Raw genomic sequence first — 17,323 nt, 5'->3', positions numbered from 1 at the left:
TATCGCGTGTGTGCGTAACGATCAGTTTGTACTGTTATTTACATTATTAGAAATGGATTAGAAGGAATATATCACTTTATCTTTCGAAGAGTATTTCAGTTCCTAGTATAACATTGGACAAAAGTAGATTAATTTTATTACTTAATGCATCACGATTCTTAGAAGACTGTGAGAAACTGATTTTTATTGCAACATATTCGCCAATTTGCATATAAGCATAATTAATATGAGGCAACATTAAATGTGTTATATATATGTAAGACATTGAAGAAAGTGATATCGATTAAGTCTCTAAGTAGAAACATATCTTCGATGAATTTTTCTGTTCCTCTTTTCTGTACTATAAACAGCGAAACAAAAATCAAAATTAAACAGAAACATGAACTCAACAAGATGTTTCAATTTTATTATACAATAAAGAAAGCACAGTATAATTGCCAAATATATCTCGCAATCTATCTTATATTCTTATCGTATATGATTTCTGATTGGTTTTATGTATCTTACTCATTTTCCTTTATTAAATCATGAATCATTATTGTTATTACATTGTTAATGTTTCAGCTGTTATCCATTCCCTGAAAATCGAATATATTTCATTCACTTTAAGTTACTTCGATAAAACTTTACATACTGTTAAAAGGATTAAAGAATTAAAGAAAATAACGTATCATAATAGTCTCATGTTCCTCGGAACACAAAAAGGAATTAGATATATACATTCGTGTTTGATATATAGTTATTTAAAAATTAAATTAATAAAGTTAAATTTGGAGTCTGGGTCTAGGTCAGTCTGGGTGGAATGAAACAGGATTTATATTTAATTTTAAGGGTTCGAGGTGCTACAGTCCTCGTTATTAAACTCTATCATTGTACAGATTGTAATATGCCAAATGCAAATGACTGCATTTTTATAAGAGAAAATAGAAAAGAGCGTGCATGCCAACGATCAGCTTTTATTCAACAGCTATATCGAGCATATTGTAAAGAGAAACGACGCAACATTATTGTTAATCGCGTAACAAGCTTTCTGTACATATTTGAATTTTATGTTAATATATATATATATATATATCTATGGCACATTCACACACATCATACACAATATTACAATAACGATCTGTGACGTATGTTATGTACAGATGTTTAAACGTAAGTGAAGACAATATAAGAGCACTGCAGAGATTATTGCAACACGCAACAAAATATTTACACGAATCCTCGTATTTTTAATTTAGAATCAGAACTCGATCGAGATAACCCGCTAGCTGGATTTTCTACACGGTACAAGTTCATCTAACTGAAACTCGCTCAACTGCAAAAACTTTTTTTCATTAAATGCCTAAGTGTGCCTTCATTATTCTGCCTTCAACGATTTCCTCTCTTTCCTTTTGATAGGATGTTTCTTACAGTCGCTGTAGATATTATTGAGATCGAACGCAGCCTTTACATTGTCCTGAAAAATTGAGATGAATAAATAAGAATAGAATTACACAAATTAAGATTTTAACAAGTTAGATCCGAATGGCGAGGCATACCAGCGAGAAGAGAAACTTGACGAGCTTTCCTTTGTTGTCCGCGTATGGACGTCGCTCCGCTTCCTTGCCATCTTTAAAGAGTATTAACGTTGGCAGTTGCTTGCTCGTGCTGGCGTCGCTAATATGATACTTTGCCGCAGCGTCCGGATATCTACCGATGTCCACCTTTCCGAACTTGAAGTTCTCCAACGCGTATCTGAAGCACGTATTTTCAATGATAGCAGGTATATAGAATAGTTCCCGTGACAAGAAAGAGAGATTAGACTGTATTTAAATTAAGTCGTCTTACTCCGCAGAGAGCTCGGAAAATATCGGCGCAAAAGTAACGCAAGCTGGATTCCACGCGGTGTAGAACGCCACCAGCCAGACCACTCTGGTGTCACGCTGCAGCTCCTCCTGCAGTCCATTGGCCCCACGTAGGTAGATCACATTTTCAGGCCCTTGATACGTCGGTTCTGGCAGCACTAATCCGCACACTACGTACAAAATGTAATTATATTCCTCGCGACGTACAGCAGTCTGTTCGCGAGATAGTGTTTCGCATTTTTCTCTTACGTATAAAAATAAATGCAAACAGAATGCCCATCCGCACGTCCGCGTAGAACCACAGGATCAAGTTTGCCGCTTTCGTATACACAAAACTGGATGTCAGGTAATTTATCATGGTCACGCTGCCGGTCTTCCTTGTCCTTATCATGATAACGATCATGAGGAAAAAGAGAATCTCCGTTTCCCTCTGAAAGCACAGGTGCTTATTAATGGAATGACTTAAAACATTATAAAAATTATATCCGACAGATTAATTATCAACTCACCCCATCGAGCTCGCAGTCGTCTTGAGCAAATATGTAATTACAAATTATAGGAAAGCGCTTGGAGATGATGTAAGAGACGCTGAGGAAGATGTTTATCAAGTAGTACGGTTTAACGAGCAACTTTAGATCCTTTTTGAAAGACATTCCGCGCGGTCGAAGTGGACAATTTTTACAATAGAATTACACGCGAGATCCGACTGATCGACTATTATCAAATGTTATCGTACGACCTGTCATACGCAGAAGATCACCTATATTTTCCCTGACAATTCTCGAAGGCGGTCGCTATCCCGTATACATGGATGAGTGAGGTGCTGTCAGCTGTCAGCTGTTTCGTGGGATTCATTCATGAGAGCTACTGACGAGAACGAGCAAAGGCAGACGGCAGACGTGGTCGACGTCGACGGACTGGAGAACGTGGCCGCAGATAATTGCCTCTAATTTCTGTACGTTATTCGGCCACGTTGCGTAGATAAACGAGATTAATTACACAACGCGACCGCGACACGATACGCGCATCGCAAACGTGTCGAATTCCGCTCGCGGACCACAGGATTTGTCGTCGACGAGGTGTGTGCTATTAAAAACGGCCAGCCCTAGGTAAATTGCGATGATTGCGATTATCAAATGGACCCGGTGGGCCGCGGGAGTAATAGTAGAGCATTGACATTATCGATCGTCGACTATAATTGAATTGCCCGCCGATAAAAATGTTTGAACAATTATAATTTGTAATGCGTTATTTTCTTTATTTTAGCAAACATTTCTGAAATATTTGGCACGCAGAAAGTCACGTGTATATTGCTGCGAAACTGCATTTTTTTTCATCCGTTGTTATCATCCACGCATAAGCGATTGAACGCGGATGTGCAGTTTCAAATGAAAATTTTCGAGATGTATATCTATGAGGATGTGATTATGATACATTTGAAAATGAATATTCTATTACGAGCTAGTCGTCCAAATTTCGATGAAATTGCACAAAAACAACTTGCACCTAAGCAAGCTGTCTTCTCGGAGACCCTATACATCGCACACGTGTTGGCGTTGGTGCATACTACTGCATACTGCATTGTTTACATAGTTCGATGCACTCGCTAAGTCCGAAGTCGCTTCCTCGCTCTAGAAAAATATTAGCAATGCGATAACCTAATTACAGTGTATCAAGGCAACGTAATAGTCCAGTAGATCTAATGGCTATTTGCGAGATAAAAAAAATAGCCGCCGGTTAGTAACAATGAATTATATTGTTGTCGAATCTCTATTCCACTTATAGCGCAATAGTATCAATCAGATATTGGATTTCCTGCTTATCAGAGATATATTTTCTCCCTCCATGCTCCTTGTCGCGCGAAGTTCATGCTATTTAATGCCTACGTAGGCTGCTGTTCACCTCCAGAAGCCGCAGGCAGGATGAGGCTCGTCAGCTTTGTAGGAATTTTGTTGCTCTTGGAAGTTTGCTCGCTCAATGCAATCGATGAACAGAAACTTGGCGGTCCCGATAGCTTTCCCTTGATAGTCATCACGTGGAATTATACAGATGCGACGAAAAAAGGTATGTTATATCTAATTGCGCCCGGAATGAGAGACGCTCAAGGAGCTTCTGGCAATTTGAAGACACTGTTAATTATCGTTTAAGCATGGGATGTGATATATAATCAGAAGAGAAGCGCTTTGGACGCGATAGAGGAAGGATGTTCCCTGTGCGAGGAGCAGCAATGCAGAAAGACCGTGGGGTTCGGCGGCAGTCCAGATGAAGCTGGAGAAACTACGCTGGACGCTCTCATCATGGATGGGTAATGAAGCGAACAAAAGCAGCTCTTTTCTCGTTTCGTTAAACTACACTAGTGATTACATTCAAGAGATGCATTCTTTTCCACAGAGTGCTGATGGACGTAGGCGGAGTAGGAGGCTTGCGGAACGTGAAGAGCGCCATTTCGGTCGCTCGCAAGGTGCTGGAGCACACGAAGCATTCCCTTCTGGGTGGGGACCTGGCTACGGATTTCGCTGTGAATATGGGATTCAAGAAGGAGTCCCTGCAAACGAACGAGTCCAAAGAAATGTGGACGCAGTGGAGGGCGAACAAGTGCCAGCCCAACTTTTGGAGGGTATTGAAAGAGAGGCCACGCTCTTTTTTGTATCTCATCTCCCAACTGTCTCATCGGTATTCTTGCTGTTTCTAGAACGTCGTACCGGATCCAACAACCGCCTGTGGACCATATCGCGCGAGTGACGTAGAAGAGGACGGAAGCATGCCAGTGGGAAGCGAGGAAAATCATGATACCATCGCTATAGTCGCGATAGACTCGCAGACACGTATAGCAGCTGGAACGTCCACGAATGGCGCCAAGCATAAAATCCCCGGTCGCATCGGGGACTCTCCTATTGCGGGAGCTGGGGCGTACGCCGATCAGGACGCCGGTGCGGCAGCCGGTACCGGCGACGGAGATATTATGATGCGATTTTTGCCGAGGTATTCGCGTTACGTATCAATATAAATTTATTTATTTATTTATTTTTTTTTCCAGATACATTTTAATGAATTAAAATACAATTATAAATACATTTTATTTAGACTTAAGTCTTAAATTTTCTGTTTTAATTTTTAATTTGTTCCGTATTAAAGCAAAGTTAATATTTAGCATCTTAGTAATACAGTTGCTGAAATTGAATATACTTTTTTTGTAGCTTTCTGGCGGTGGAGGAGATGCGTAATGGAGCAACGCCGAGTGCAGCTGCTAAGAAGGCGATTAACAGAATCGCCCAACATTATCCTAACTTCTTCGGCGGGGTGATCGCGTTGAATAGAAAGGGAGAATATGGAGCAGCGTGTAACGGAATGGCCGCGTTTCCTTATTACGTTGCGAATCCCACTTTGGGTCCTAAATTACTTGCGGTTCAATGCAGTAACTATAATCCAGAGCAATAGAAACAAAACTTGCTAATGTTTGTTCAAACTTCAGTGATACAAAGCAACGTACAATACTAAGCATTCTAATGATATAAGTGTAAATGTTATATTGTTACTTGGAAATGTCCTAGTTATTAAATAAAGAAAACCAAAAACCCTGTATAAAAAAAGGATTCATAAATGCAGTTTAATGTGAAACGTATCTCGTGAAAAAATTTTTCCCGCAATACAAATAATGTAATAATGAATCAACCCATTTTGACACTTAAACATTTTATAAAAAAATATAGGTATAATTTTCTATTTTATATAAAATTAAAAAAGATTTAATTTTAAATAACTAGTCACTTGTGATTTTATCGATTGTAGATTAATTATCTACCTTCTTATTGTATTATTAACTTCTTATTGTATTATTACCGATAAAAATATAAATTCTCAAAGTATCGTGATAATGTGGGAGGTGGCAGTAAGCCCGAAAGTTTGAATCGTGAAAATCGACTCTCTTTTAGTGATCATAATATTTGTGTGTTATTTTTATTTAGCGTGGGAGCTGTTCGCGGATTGCGGACTGCGGAGAGTGCGGAGTAGGCCAAGCGACCAAACTCACAGTTTCGTGACGCTCCTCGACGAATTATTCAGAATTATTACAGGTTTAGGTTAGGTTAGATCAGGTTAGGTTAGTTTATGTGTCGCCGTACGGATGGAAAATATTCGCGCTTGATCGCATCTCCCGAAGATGATAAGGGACCGTGAAGACGAGCGAGCAGTGGGACGAGTTAAATGTACATACGCGCGTCACGAAGCCCCGGTCGTCGTGTTGGCTCTCCACGTGCGCGACCTGCCCTAATAAGAGGAACACGGAGACACGGGCACGGGTAACGCTGTCAACGTGTCGTGCGAAACGCTTGGTATGGATTATGCAACGGTCATCGACGACGCGGTCAGGCAATTTTACTCGGCGGGCAATAACGAGGCACACTCATGGCTCCTACAGGTGCAAGCCTCCCCCGAGGCCTGGCAATTTGTCTGGCAACTTTTGGATCCTTCCAAGGTACCTATCAGCCCAGGATTGTTTAGTCTCTCTTCCTCTTTATTCTGTGAAACTTCTGATTTACCTTAATTCTTCCTACATATCGGCAATATTTTGAAACAAGTGCTTTGAACGAATACAGATCTGATCAGCTGATTCTTTTTTTTTTTCACCGATGTGTAAACGAAGCCGTTCGTATTATCTTTGCAGTCATACGAAGTGCAATTTTTTGCGGCAACGACTTTGCACGCGAAGATATCCAAACAGTGGAATGAAGTGCCTGAAGCTGAGTACCCGGTGTTAAGGGAACGTTTGCTCAATAGTGTGAGGAGACCCAACATCCCCTTATGCATCCTTATAAAGCTTTGTCAAGCGGTAATACATTCTTCTCTGTGTTATTTAAGAATAAAGGAGAATACTGTAAATAAGTAAATGGACCTTTATATAATTACCCGACATGTAACGATTTCAGTTAGCCGCGTTTGTGGCCAGCGTTTACAGTGCAGAAAACAGGGAACAGGACAGGAGTATAGTCGACGAATTGCTCGACATGTTACCTTATGATTCCCCATCTGCGTTAGAATTACTGCTTCGAGTGCTCTCGACGCTTCCCATTGAGGTAAAATATATACAGATTGCGCTACTTAATTTTTACTTTTCGACGAGTTTAAACTGATGATAAACCTGCGATTATTTTCAGTACGAGAAGAGACAAGAAGCGAAGATTGCCAAACTGCGGGGAGCTCCTGTCAACTTAATCAACAGCTGGTGCCAAACTGCATGGTTCTTGCAGCGGGTCTTTTCAATGTGTAATCTGGATTCTCAAGGCAACGACGATGTATTATACTCCTTGGGACTGGAATGCGCTCAATCGTGGCTTAAGGTTGGCCAGCTATGTTTAGAGACCACCGGCCAGATCTATCCCTATTTATTAGTGGCTGCAGCTCATTATGCACCTAACAAGTAAGTTGCATTATTGAAAGACTGATATTGTAAAATTTAACTGTATAGCAATAGAAAAAAGTAATAAATAAGTTATCGAATTATTAAATAAATTTAAATATCATTCGATTTTTTTCGTTAAAGAGACGAGACTCATGGCGATGATGAGAACATGAAGAGCTGGGATGTAGTACAAGATTGTTTAATTATGATTGTAACGCACTACGAGCTTCACAAACGGCCACAGACATTCTGGGAGTGGGCCAGGAGTTTGGTCTTGATGGCAAAGCAGTACAATAGAAAATACTTTTGCGAGATATTGACCGCCATCGGAGAGGCCCACAGTCGGGCGTTTTTGATCGCTCTGGCTGAAAATTCCAACGAGGCGCATACGTGGACGGCCATGGGACTGATCGAGCTGCTGTTGGAGTGCTCGGAACTGGAGGGACGTTATCCTACCGATGAAACACGCAGCTGTATTCCGTTTGGATTCTGGTACGCGTTACAGGACGATCTCGCCACGCTAGATCAACCGTTGGAAAACCGGGCTCTGGAGGCGTTGAAACCGATTTACTTTCGACTGGCCCAGGCGTTGCTGCGAAAGTCGACGTTACCCACGTCTCCGAACGAGAGGGGAGACGCGGACGAGCGCGAGCTTTTCAGATGCTACAGGCAGGACGTGGCGGACACGTTGGACTATTGTTACAGTGTTCTCGGCAGTGATCTGCTGGCACTTCTCGGACAAAGATTGAGTTTGGAAGACTCACCGTGGACTCACATAGAGTCGACGTTACACGCCTTCAAAGCTCTCTCCGAGAGCGTCGGTACTCAGGAGTACTGTTACATCCCTGCGCTGATAAACTTGATTATTGTTCACATACCTTATCATCTGTATCCTGAAGAGGTATATAACGATCATTCTTAAAAATAATTATTAATTGCAATATCACACAAGTATTTTGCTCCTTTCATTGCCAGGTACTGACGTGTGCCTGTTCGACGCTGGGCGCATACGCCGAATGGATAGGAGAACATCCCGAACCGTGGCTGGAGAAAGTGTTGCAGCTCGTTATTCAAGGATTGACCAGAGGTTCCACGACAGCGCCGTTTGCGAGTATGGCACTGAAGGATTTGACGAGGGAGTGCGGGCCATATCTCGCCCCTTACGCGCCATCCATTCTTCACACCATCAGTCAGACGCTACCGAACGTCGAGCCTGGCGGTGGGGAAGGTTTACGGCTCATGTATGCGGCCGGGAAGCTGCTTAATGTGTTGTCTTCTATGGAGGAGCAACTGGTGCACCTGGAGGCGACACTAGGACTATGCGTGACGAAGATAAAGGAGCTATTGGGGCAGCCGTTATTCACGGCGCGGCTCGGTGTGACGAATTACCTGAAAATGGTCACCATGTTCTTCAGCACGATCGAGGGTGCAATCGGCAGGGCCGTGCTGGACGGCGTGCTGTCGGTGTTCAATCAGATCGTCACGCATCCCGAGTGGAGCCAGGATAACGCCACGTTGGAGGCGATGCATATGTGCGCGCAACGATCCCTGTCCGCGTTGCGGCAGCCGGAGATTGAGGCACGGCCCTTGCTGCTGATCCTGTTGACCTCTTACAAAATCTGGCCGCATCCAGCCGCGTTAAATCTCCTGAAGCAGCTGGTGTTGCTGTTCGGCAGAGATCCGGACAACATTGTGAGTCCGGTGCTCGCGGAAATGAGCTCGTTAACTTTGAACGGCGTGAAGGTGTGCAGATCGGTGCAGGGCGATCTGTCCGAGTGGTCGGACTTGATGGAGGCCTACATGGGCGTGCTTGCGCAGATCTGTAAGAAGAACGCCCGGTTGTTGCTGCAAATCCCGGATCAAATACCGGATATGTTGCAGTGCGGTAAGCGCAATATCATCGATGTATTCGTAGAAATATAAAAAAAGAATCACCGTACAATGTATGTAGTTGTATTTCTTTTTTACAGGAATTGCATGTCTAACGCTCCCGGAGACGGCGACAGCCAAAGCGGCCGGGCATTTTCTTAGTCACGCGATTGTGCAAAGCCCGCACCTGCAGACGTTTATTCAACCAATCGGACAGGAACTTGTCGCGGCGATTCTGCATTGTGTCGGTAAGCAGAATGTTTCAGGATGTACGCATTTGCGAACGTGAAGCCGGTTTCGTTCAATCGCCTATTTATTTATTTCTTTATTTCCGTTAGGTGGAGCAGTGCCTCACAATTTGGAGCCTCACGCCGAGGTTCTGTTAGCGTTGAACAAAACGTGTCCGGAATGGACCGCGCAATGGTTACGCGCCGGACTGGAGAATCAAAAGAACCTCGCCGCCGTCTTGCAGAAGGAAGACATCACGCGCATTTTGCGCGAGAAGACGAACAGGGGCCGACTTTGCGACGTACTAAAGGAATTTAGTAATCAATGCCATCAAAAGACGGATATATGACAATAGAACTTTCGTGATGCCGATTGACAAATCTTAATGTATGAAGTAATCGATTTAAGATATATGTAACACACAGAAGTTGACATAATTTATCTCTTCATAATAAACGCCGCAATGTATATAATTGTGTTTTATACAGGTTTACGCATTTACCTGACGATTGTAAGATATTCATCGATCGTGACAGAAACGCTTAGTGTACCGAATACAAAAATTTGCATGATGCGAAGTAAATAGCGATAATAAAAGGAATATTTATAGTAAAGACAGTAAAATATATAGAAACAAGAAACTATATATCAAACACGAATGTATATATCTAATTCCTTTTTGTGTTCCGAGGAACATGAGACTATTATGATACGTTATTTTCTTTAATTCTTTAATCCTTTTAACAGTATGTAAAGTTTTATCGAAGTAACTTAAAGTGAATGAAATATATTCGATTTTCAGGGAATGGATAACAGCTGAAACATTAACAATGTAATAACAATAATGATTCATGATTTAATAAAGGAAAATGAGAAAGATACATAAAACCAATCAGAAATAATATACGATAAGAATATAAGATGGATTGCGAGATGTATTTGGCAATTATACTGTGCTTTCTTTATTGTATAATAAAATTGAAACATCTTGTTGAGTTCATGTTTCTGTTTAATTTTGATTTTTGTTTCGCTGTTTATAGTACAGAAAAGAGGAACAGAAAAATTCATCGAAGATATGTTTCTACTTAGGGACTTAATCGATATCACTTTCTCAATGTCTTACATATATATATAACACATTTAATGCTGCCTCATATTAATTATGCTTATATGCAAATTGGCGAATATGTTGCAATAAAAATCAGTATCTCACAGTCTTCTAAGAATCGTGATGCATTAAGTAACAAAATTAATCTACTTTTGTCCAATGTTATACTAGAAACTGAAATACTCTTCGAAAGATAAAAGAAAAAGTGACATATTCCTTCTAATCCATTTCTAATAATGTAAATAACAGTACAAACTGATCGTTACGCACACACGCGATATACTTTACAATGTTTACAATAAAAAGAAAAATATGTTATAAACAAAAAAAGATCATAAATATTAGTTGCTTTCCATTTACATCAAAACTCAGATAATTCTCACTTGTGATGTCATTCTGTCTTTATTATTCATTAACATTTCCAGTCTTGCAATTACTGATTTTACTGGCAAATATCAGCGAATTTAATGTCTCGTTATAACATTCGTCTAATGGAGATACATTTAATAACATCAAAGTTTTTGAATTGCCTCCTAGAGAAGGCATAAGCAGGTGGGTCAATTTAGATTTTTTATAAGGTATATGTTCCTGTTTTTTCAATAGTGCTAAAATTACCTTGCCAAGATTGGCTAAAGATTTGTTAATATTCTTTGTTTCTGCAGTTCTAACAGCTTCTTCAGTTTTCAGATGTTCAGACCCGGCTAAGTCGACTAAATTCAGATTTCCTATTGACTCCTCTTGTTTCGTAACATGTGTACCAATCAAGCGTATTCTTACTACTGAATGAGATTTGGATGATCTGAAATGCAAATTATTTATTATAAATTAAATTCTATGTTAAACTATATCTTAATAAATATTTAATCATATAATAAACATTTTCTCGATAACTATGTTATTTATTTAATTGAAAAGATAAAAAAAGATAAATAAGATAAATATCCCGATAACAGAGTGACCAAGATTCTGCACATTAATATATGACCTTAACTTAACTTTTATTCATACGAAGGAAACCTCAAAAGAACAAATTTAACTTAGATATAATATGAAAATAAAATTACCGTTTATTTGACTGAGTATAAGATGCAATTGCTGCACGGTTGCGTTGTACAGTTCGTAGGCATTCGTGTAATTCATCTGGACTGTGTATTTCTTCAATCTTAAGGTTGGTAACGTATAAATCTCCATCTTTATCAGGAACCATTTGTATTTTGTGTGATTTTGGCGTTATATCGAAAAGATCAACGAGCATGATGCGTTCGTGCATGCACGGTGTGATAATCACGCCGTGAAGGTAATATGACCCCGCACGAATTGTTATCTGGGGATTGACGAGCTATGTAGAATCTTCTTTGATTTAATAAATAAACGACGAGAAAACATTGGCGTACTTACGGTGAAATCGTGTGCAGCAACGATTTACAAAGATTCAAAGATTCTGTCTTATAAAGGATAATACTGTGAAGACCAAGTAATTTGTTCAAAGAAACTCAGAGATTCGCGAAAATGTGATACCACTAACGGGCGAACTGAACTAAACTGCACTATTCCAGCCAGACTCAGCCAGACTTTTGACGCCGGTAACCGGAACCGGTAACTGAACCTGCTGTTTCGAAGTTTTCGAACAATCAGATATACCAACCAGAGAGAAACCGGTTTCTCTCTGTACCAACGTATTGATCACGTGATAATATAGGCCTAGTTTACACCGATCACTTGATACGCGTATTAAATAGTAAATAACTAGTAAATAAGTCTGATTATTGGCTGATCAGTTCAAATATACTATTTGATACGCGTATCAAGAGATCGGTGTAAACTAGGCCATAATTGGGCGCGTTCAGCAGACCAAGCAGCTCAGTAGCAGTCGAACGTGATTGGCTCTTATTTTAAGGTGGAAGCACATAGGCCTAGTTTACACCGATCTCTTGATACGCGTAGCAAATAGTATATTTGAACTGATCAGCCAATAATCAGACTTATTTACTAGTTATTTACTATTTAATACGCGTATCAAGTGATCGATGTAAACTAGGTCATAAAGCGGGGAGCACACACTTCTGCACAACGCATAGATTGGTCTATTTCCTTATGCACATGTGTATGGACCAATCAATTTTCTTATGCTTACGCATTATGCGTTGTGCAGAAGTGTGTGCTCCCCGCTCCCCGCTTAAAATTACAGGAGCCATAAGTAGAAGGCAGAAGCCATATGCTCTCACCTCTCGCGTTCTCGTCAGTGTTGGTCTGGTTGGTCAGTGTTCAAATGTGTTTTAACATCGCAAGGCCACGTGCCGTGAACACGTGCATCAATATTTTCAACGTTCCAATACCGGGAAGAATCTAGAAGAGCAAAGATCGTTCTTCACTCGATCGCGGACGTGAATTTATCTCGTAATGGTCAGTATTAGCTTTACTAATTTATCAAGTAGCCGATTAAATATGATTTCGCCGATAGATGCAAGGCCGACATACCCCACCGTCTCCGCCCGAGGTGGGGAATCTCGACTCGGATGAGATGATTCTGGAAGTAGGCGACATCGAGGAGATCATTGACATGGACGACTCGATTTTCGAGAGCGAGGGTTCGTCCGGGAATGAAAACGAGGGTCCGCCGGTAGACGAGGATCACGCGCAGGAGGAGGACGACGACGCCGTGTGCGTCTTTCGCGGCCACACACCCAGTGAGAAAAAGCCCCCTTGATCTCCGTACGCGAGACCGATTGACACGCGAGACATTAATTATCTCTCTCTCTCTCTCTTCAAACCGACTTTCAGAGTTCACAGTGTTTTGCTGCTCGTTAAGCAAGAACGGCGAGCTGGCGGCGTCGGGGGACGAGAACGACAAGGCGTACCTCTGGAACGCCAACACGGGCGAGAGTATTTTCAGTACCGGCAACAGTCATGACGACAGTGTTATATTCGCTGAATTCAACTACAACGACAAGTATATTGCCACGGCCGACATGCGCGGCAAGATAAAGTTATGGAGGATAAGTGACAAGACCTGCATCTGGGAAACTACTTTATCGAACGACATTACTGTGAGTACTCTGAGCTAGCAATTATTAAAACTGTTCTTTATAGCTGTATATTTTTCGCACTTAAAATAAAATAGCTATTTAATCAGTCATCATATTATGGGAGAGAAAGAGGAAAGACAAGTATAAAAAAATCAGCTATAAAGAACAAATCAATTGTAGCTGATTTAAGCATAATCATTTACAGTAGGTTTATCAATAATTATTTTTTGTCTAGTGGATAAAGTGGCACCATTTCAGCGACGTCTTAATAGCAGGTGTCGTAACGGGGGAGGTTTATATGTTGAAGACACGAAATGATGATTGTAAAGTCTTTGCACACGGTACCGGTGATAGATCGGAGACCGGAGTAATTCTTCCGGATGGTACGATAATATATTATACTCTTTAAATTTCCTTAAAAGAACAGAACAATCTAAATCTAGTGTAAATCTTACAGGGAAACGTGCCGCAATAGGATATCAAAGTGGGACAATTCACGTAATAGATTTGAAGTCCAACACCGTATTGTCTACCACTCCTCGTGACCAAACACGATCACGCGGACATGCAAGCGCTATCATCGCTATTGACTGTCATGTGGATAATAATCTGTTGATTTCGGTGTCGCTGCAGAGCCAGACCATATTAAGCACAGCGCATAACGGCAAGGTAAGGGAAACTTCTGTAAATTTTCTTCAATATACATAGGAAAAGTAGTACCATTGTTTTTGTTTTCTCCTACATTTTTTGTACTTGAAGAAAGATGATTTCTGATAAAATTGTATAGGCTTTTGGTGTTGCCTATATAAAGATTGAAGTAGTGCTCGATTATTCAAGATTATTGCCAATTACCGATTTCTAACTTAAACCGATGGTGCTACAGCCCAAATTCTTGGCCTCCCGAAGGCTTCTCAATTAAGGTGAGGTTGTCAGCATCGCACCTTATCTTGGAGTAATTTTGCGAAATGTAAAATCTGTATATGGGATGAGGAATTGAACTCTCGAGATTCACTAACTACGAGTTCGCCGCTCTCGCGCGAAGCTACATCGGCATCCCGATTTATCGTTTAAGAATAACGCGTAATATCGAATTATTTTTCAGGTAATTTGTATACTTCAGGATTTGAATAGAAATGAAGCTGGCAATAATACGAATAATGTAGAAACCGCAGCTTTCTGTAAAGATCCTACATTCCCTGCTGCTGCAACTGGTACAGTCATGAGCGATATACAAGGAAAAATTTACATATGGGATATTTCTAAACAAGTATGCCTCTTTATATTTGTATCTAAAGTTTTCCTTCGAATACAAACGACAAGCTGTTCTAAGTTGCAATCCCCTTCAGATTCTTAGGCACGAGATGGAACAGGAAGGAGGTATCACAAAATTGGTTTGGATTAAGACGATATTGTTTACAGCAGGATTAGATGGTAAAGTAAGATGTTTTGACGCTAGAGCAGGTGAATGCCTTCGACAGTTCTCAGGACACAAAGCGGCTTTATATGACTTATGTATATCCAGGTAAACCTTTTATTTATTAGCAAGCAAATTGATGTACTGATTAATCGCGAAAGAAGGAGAAAATAGAACTATTATCGGAAAGATTCTGGATAGGTTAGTTTCGATTAGTCATATATTAGTTTCGATTATACTTGGGCCAAAAAATAAACGTCTTTTCTATTTAAATTCGAACAGCTATCGTAATGTGTGTGTGTGTGTGTATCGGAGAATATCCATACCAATCACAAATTTAAATAAGTTTCGATTATTTTGCATTACATTCTCGAGCAATTAAACGTTCTGATAAATGAATGTTCTGATCTTTGATGACATTTTGAGGATATGGCGTCATTCTATTTGCGAAATATCAAATTCTTGTTTATGAAATACATTTGATATCTTCTGCGGTATTTACCAATATATTTTGTAATTTTTCAGTGGCGAGAAAAAAGCATTGACGGTTTCCGACGATAGTACCGCCAGGATCTTTGACATTTCGACAGTATGTTAATGTGACGCGAAATATAGACCATTAAAATATTCAAGGACTTATGTATATAGACATATGTATAAATTTACGTATATTTACAAAAGTATGATTTACACAAAATATATATCTCTGATAAAACTATAGAAAAGAGGAATATGTTGTTGAAATTAAATAATACGTTCATCTCCAGATCATCGGAGAATCACTTTTCTATGTTGCGCAATCTGCTTATACTTAAATTAAGAATAAAGTTTCATTATTTTCGTCTAATTATTCATGACAACTTGTCTCTGTACCATTCCGTGTCAAGCTGGTATCGCTTGTCTCTCCACACGAAATGTGTCGGCGCATTTCCCTCGCCGTTTTCGAAGTTGAACGAGGTGCTGAATTCGATAGCCAGATTGGACCTCACCAAGCCGATCCCACCCGCTTTCTCCGTCGCAGGGTGATATACTCTTCCTGTTTTTATGTTCATAAATAATCTTTGCGGCTCGAACGGCACCTACGGCAAATTCGACGGTGATTGTGCTATCAGTAAAACTGTTGACATGATAATTTTATTTTATATAGCTTCTGCGGAATTACCATCAATAAGTCATCTGCGTGCGCGTAACTGAACCAGTCCTCTTCCGCGCCAGTTTCCACGTTACGTTTCCGAATCACCTTTGTAAAGACCAACGGCAAGTCGTCGCATCTGACAAAGTTTCTCTCCACGCCGCAGATTGACAGGAACGGAAAGTCGTCCGTGTAACGTCCGGTAGTATTTTTCCTCAGGTGTTTGAAAAAGAACGCCAGGAATTTTTTATCTACGATAAATTCGACATATGAACGAGATGCTTCTTCAGTTAATGTAAATACTGTTACATACCTTTAAAGCAAGAGGTAAAGTTCCTTATGCGAACGTCATCCAGGAACAACTGTAACAGATTTTATGAAGTTATTCGTAAGACGTTTGTTCACTTATTAATGACAGGAGCTGAAGCTTAACCAGCAGATAAAACGAAAAATACCATGCCTTGATGGTCGACGTAATAGAAGTACTCTCGTACACGGGGCTGAGGAGATTGACCCTGAATGTACGTCACATAACTTCCCTTGGGAGTCCTGGGCGAAGGAAGTCTTCGGCTTATCGCAAAGCCAGTGCGTATACAAAATATCGACGTCATTTCAATGGATATGAATTCAATAACTTGGAATTAGATCGCGATATAACCAAGGGGACTTCGAGCTCTCTTTTAAAGTAGACCTACTAAAATTTTTTTAAAGTAACGTAGATATAATTAGAAAATATTGCTTCCAATGACGCGTGTGTTGTGTAAATGAATTCGTAAATCATTACCTAAAGCTGCGTCTCTATCACAGTTTGACATCACCTTACGTCGCGTTGAATCAATTGTACATAATAAACAAGTTAAATTTTTTTATATATATTGATAAAATTATATGTATATGTAAGAATCTGCGAGCTCATCAAACATCAAATCTCGCAAGTATCGCCTGTCCATGTCATAGTTCCGTCGTAATTTTGCTGAATTATACAAATTCGCTTTGTTTATCGGCAAATTTATCTTTTCAATCACGTATTTCGCATTTTGACATAAAAAGTGCAACACAATCCAGTCTTATAATCAGCGAGTCCTAATTTTAGGTTAGTTTTTGCAGTCAAAGAGGAGGTTAGAAACGACGGTCGGTAACTGCGGTCGGTTCGCCTTATAGCCGGTCGATAACGCGAACTGCTGTCATCTGACGAGGAGACGCAACGTCACCACGCGACCCTCTCTTGCGCACATAGAGCGAGAGAGAGAGAGAGAGAGAGAGAGAAAGAGAGAGACGGACAGAATAGTGACAGGTTCAAGAGA

General features: G+C 40.3%; 6 protein-coding genes across 6 annotated transcripts; 3 read left to right on the top strand and 3 right to left on the bottom strand.

Annotated features, from left to right (window-relative positions):
* Window positions 1–75: 75 nt before the first annotated feature.
* Window positions 76–2,923, bottom strand: LOC112468306 (thioredoxin-related transmembrane protein 2 homolog). The gene is made up of 5 exons (XM_025037426.1): window positions 2,354–2,923; window positions 2,094–2,274; window positions 1,828–2,014; window positions 1,539–1,734; window positions 76–1,456 (listed from the first exon to the last, which is right to left on the bottom strand). Exons 1-5 carry the CDS (start codon window positions 2,495–2,497, stop codon window positions 1,358–1,360), a joined length of 807 nt encoding a protein of 268 aa, XP_024893194.1. The 5' UTR covers window positions 2,498–2,923; the 3' UTR covers window positions 76–1,357.
* Window positions 2,924–3,298: 375 nt separating this feature from the next.
* LOC112468304 (N(4)-(Beta-N-acetylglucosaminyl)-L-asparaginase-like) lies at window positions 3,299–5,462 on the top strand. Its single transcript, XM_025037425.1, has 6 exons — window positions 3,299–3,580; window positions 3,735–3,908; window positions 3,993–4,149; window positions 4,236–4,461; window positions 4,537–4,826; window positions 5,042–5,462. Exons 1-6 carry the CDS (start codon window positions 3,547–3,549, stop codon window positions 5,280–5,282), a joined length of 1,122 nt encoding a protein of 373 aa, XP_024893193.1. The 5' UTR covers window positions 3,299–3,546; the 3' UTR covers window positions 5,283–5,462.
* A 261-nt stretch (window positions 5,463–5,723) lies between these two features.
* Window positions 5,724–9,812, top strand: LOC112468303 (importin-13-like). The gene is made up of 8 exons (XM_025037424.1): window positions 5,724–6,318; window positions 6,508–6,672; window positions 6,770–6,916; window positions 6,998–7,260; window positions 7,384–8,143; window positions 8,218–9,127; window positions 9,213–9,359; window positions 9,450–9,812. The coding sequence occupies exons 1-8, from the start codon at window positions 6,178–6,180 to the stop codon at window positions 9,686–9,688; spliced, it is 2,772 nt and encodes a 923-aa protein (XP_024893192.1). The 5' UTR covers window positions 5,724–6,177; the 3' UTR covers window positions 9,689–9,812.
* Window positions 9,813–10,330: 518 nt separating this feature from the next.
* Window positions 10,331–12,120, bottom strand: LOC112468307 (protein claret segregational-like). The gene is made up of 3 exons (XM_025037427.1): window positions 11,846–12,120; window positions 11,512–11,771; window positions 10,331–11,246 (listed from the first exon to the last, which is right to left on the bottom strand). Exons 2-3 carry the CDS (start codon window positions 11,715–11,717, stop codon window positions 10,853–10,855), a joined length of 600 nt encoding a protein of 199 aa, XP_024893195.1. The 5' UTR covers window positions 11,718–11,771; window positions 11,846–12,120; the 3' UTR covers window positions 10,331–10,852.
* Window positions 12,121–12,595: 475 nt separating this feature from the next.
* On the top strand, window positions 12,596–15,734 carry LOC112468299 (angio-associated migratory cell protein-like). Its single transcript, XM_025037421.1, has 8 exons — window positions 12,596–12,850; window positions 12,909–13,134; window positions 13,229–13,494; window positions 13,709–13,856; window positions 13,931–14,142; window positions 14,576–14,740; window positions 14,820–14,995; window positions 15,413–15,734. Exons 1-8 carry the CDS (start codon window positions 12,848–12,850, stop codon window positions 15,483–15,485), a joined length of 1,269 nt encoding a protein of 422 aa, XP_024893189.1. The 5' UTR covers window positions 12,596–12,847; the 3' UTR covers window positions 15,486–15,734.
* On the bottom strand, window positions 15,543–17,167 carry LOC112468298 (UPF0598 protein CG30010-like). Its single transcript, XM_025037420.1, has 5 exons — window positions 16,804–17,167; window positions 16,475–16,713; window positions 16,333–16,381; window positions 16,050–16,270; window positions 15,543–15,966 (listed from the first exon to the last, which is right to left on the bottom strand). The coding sequence occupies exons 2-5, from the start codon at window positions 16,628–16,630 to the stop codon at window positions 15,739–15,741; spliced, it is 654 nt and encodes a 217-aa protein (XP_024893188.1). The 5' UTR covers window positions 16,631–16,713; window positions 16,804–17,167; the 3' UTR covers window positions 15,543–15,738.
* Window positions 17,168–17,323: the final 156 nt, after the last annotated feature.

This window comes from Temnothorax curvispinosus, unplaced genomic scaffold (assembly GCF_003070985.1).
Source record: "Temnothorax curvispinosus isolate PA1 unplaced genomic scaffold, ASM307098v1 QBEX01018282.1, whole genome shotgun sequence".
NCBI classification, from domain to species: Eukaryota; Metazoa; Arthropoda; class Insecta; order Hymenoptera; family Formicidae; genus Temnothorax; species Temnothorax curvispinosus.
Note: the sequence above shows the minus strand (reverse complement) of the source record. Positions and strands in the feature narration are given on the sequence as shown.

Excerpts from the sequence above, each read along its gene's own strand:
- LOC112468306 (XM_025037426.1), bottom strand. The coding sequence starts at position 2,497 with ATGTCTTTCAAAAAGGATCTAAAGTTGCTCGTTAAACCGTACTACTTG. Across the intron at positions 2,015-2,093 it reads GTTTGCATTTATTTTTATAC|TGTGCGGATTAGTGCTGCCA; the intron begins GTAAGAGAAAAA and ends TTTTGTACGTAG. Across the intron at positions 1,735-1,827 it reads TTTTCCGAGCTCTCTGCGGA|ATACGCGTTGGAGAACTTCA; the intron begins GTAAGACGACTT and ends TACGTGCTTCAG.
- LOC112468304 (XM_025037425.1), top strand. The coding sequence starts at position 3,547 with ATGGCTATTTGCGAGATAAAAAAAATAGCCGCCG. Across the intron at positions 3,581-3,734 it reads GATAAAAAAAATAGCCGCCG|GCTGCTGTTCACCTCCAGAA; the intron begins GTTAGTAACAAT and ends ATGCCTACGTAG. Across the intron at positions 4,150-4,235 it reads GACGCTCTCATCATGGATGG|AGTGCTGATGGACGTAGGCG; the intron begins GTAATGAAGCGA and ends TCTTTTCCACAG.
- LOC112468303 (XM_025037424.1), top strand. The coding sequence starts at position 6,178 with ATGGATTATGCAACGGTCATCGACGACGCGGTCAGGCAATTTTACTCG. Across the intron at positions 6,319-6,507 it reads AACTTTTGGATCCTTCCAAG|TCATACGAAGTGCAATTTTT; the intron begins GTACCTATCAGC and ends TTATCTTTGCAG. Across the intron at positions 9,360-9,449 it reads GGCGATTCTGCATTGTGTCG|GTGGAGCAGTGCCTCACAAT; the intron begins GTAAGCAGAATG and ends TATTTCCGTTAG.
- LOC112468307 (XM_025037427.1), bottom strand. The coding sequence starts at position 11,717 with ATGCACGAACGCATCATGCTCGTTGATCTTTTCGATATAACGCCAAAA. Across the intron at positions 11,247-11,511 it reads TATACTCAGTCAAATAAACG|ATCATCCAAATCTCATTCAG; the intron begins GTAATTTTATTT and ends TTTGCATTTCAG.
- LOC112468299 (XM_025037421.1), top strand. Across the intron at positions 13,135-13,228 it reads CTTTCGCGGCCACACACCCA|AGTTCACAGTGTTTTGCTGC; the intron begins GTGAGAAAAAGC and ends ACCGACTTTCAG. Across the intron at positions 14,143-14,575 it reads GCACAGCGCATAACGGCAAG|GTAATTTGTATACTTCAGGA; the intron begins GTAAGGGAAACT and ends ATTATTTTTCAG.
- LOC112468298 (XM_025037420.1), bottom strand. The coding sequence starts at position 16,630 with ATGACGTCGATATTTTGTATACGCACTGGCTTTGCGATAAGCCGAAGA. Across the intron at positions 16,382-16,474 it reads ACGTCGACCATCAAGGCATG|TTGTTCCTGGATGACGTTCG; the intron begins GTATTTTTCGTT and ends AATCTGTTACAG. Across the intron at positions 16,271-16,332 it reads CTTTACCTCTTGCTTTAAAG|ATAAAAAATTCCTGGCGTTC; the intron begins GTATGTAACAGT and ends AATTTATCGTAG.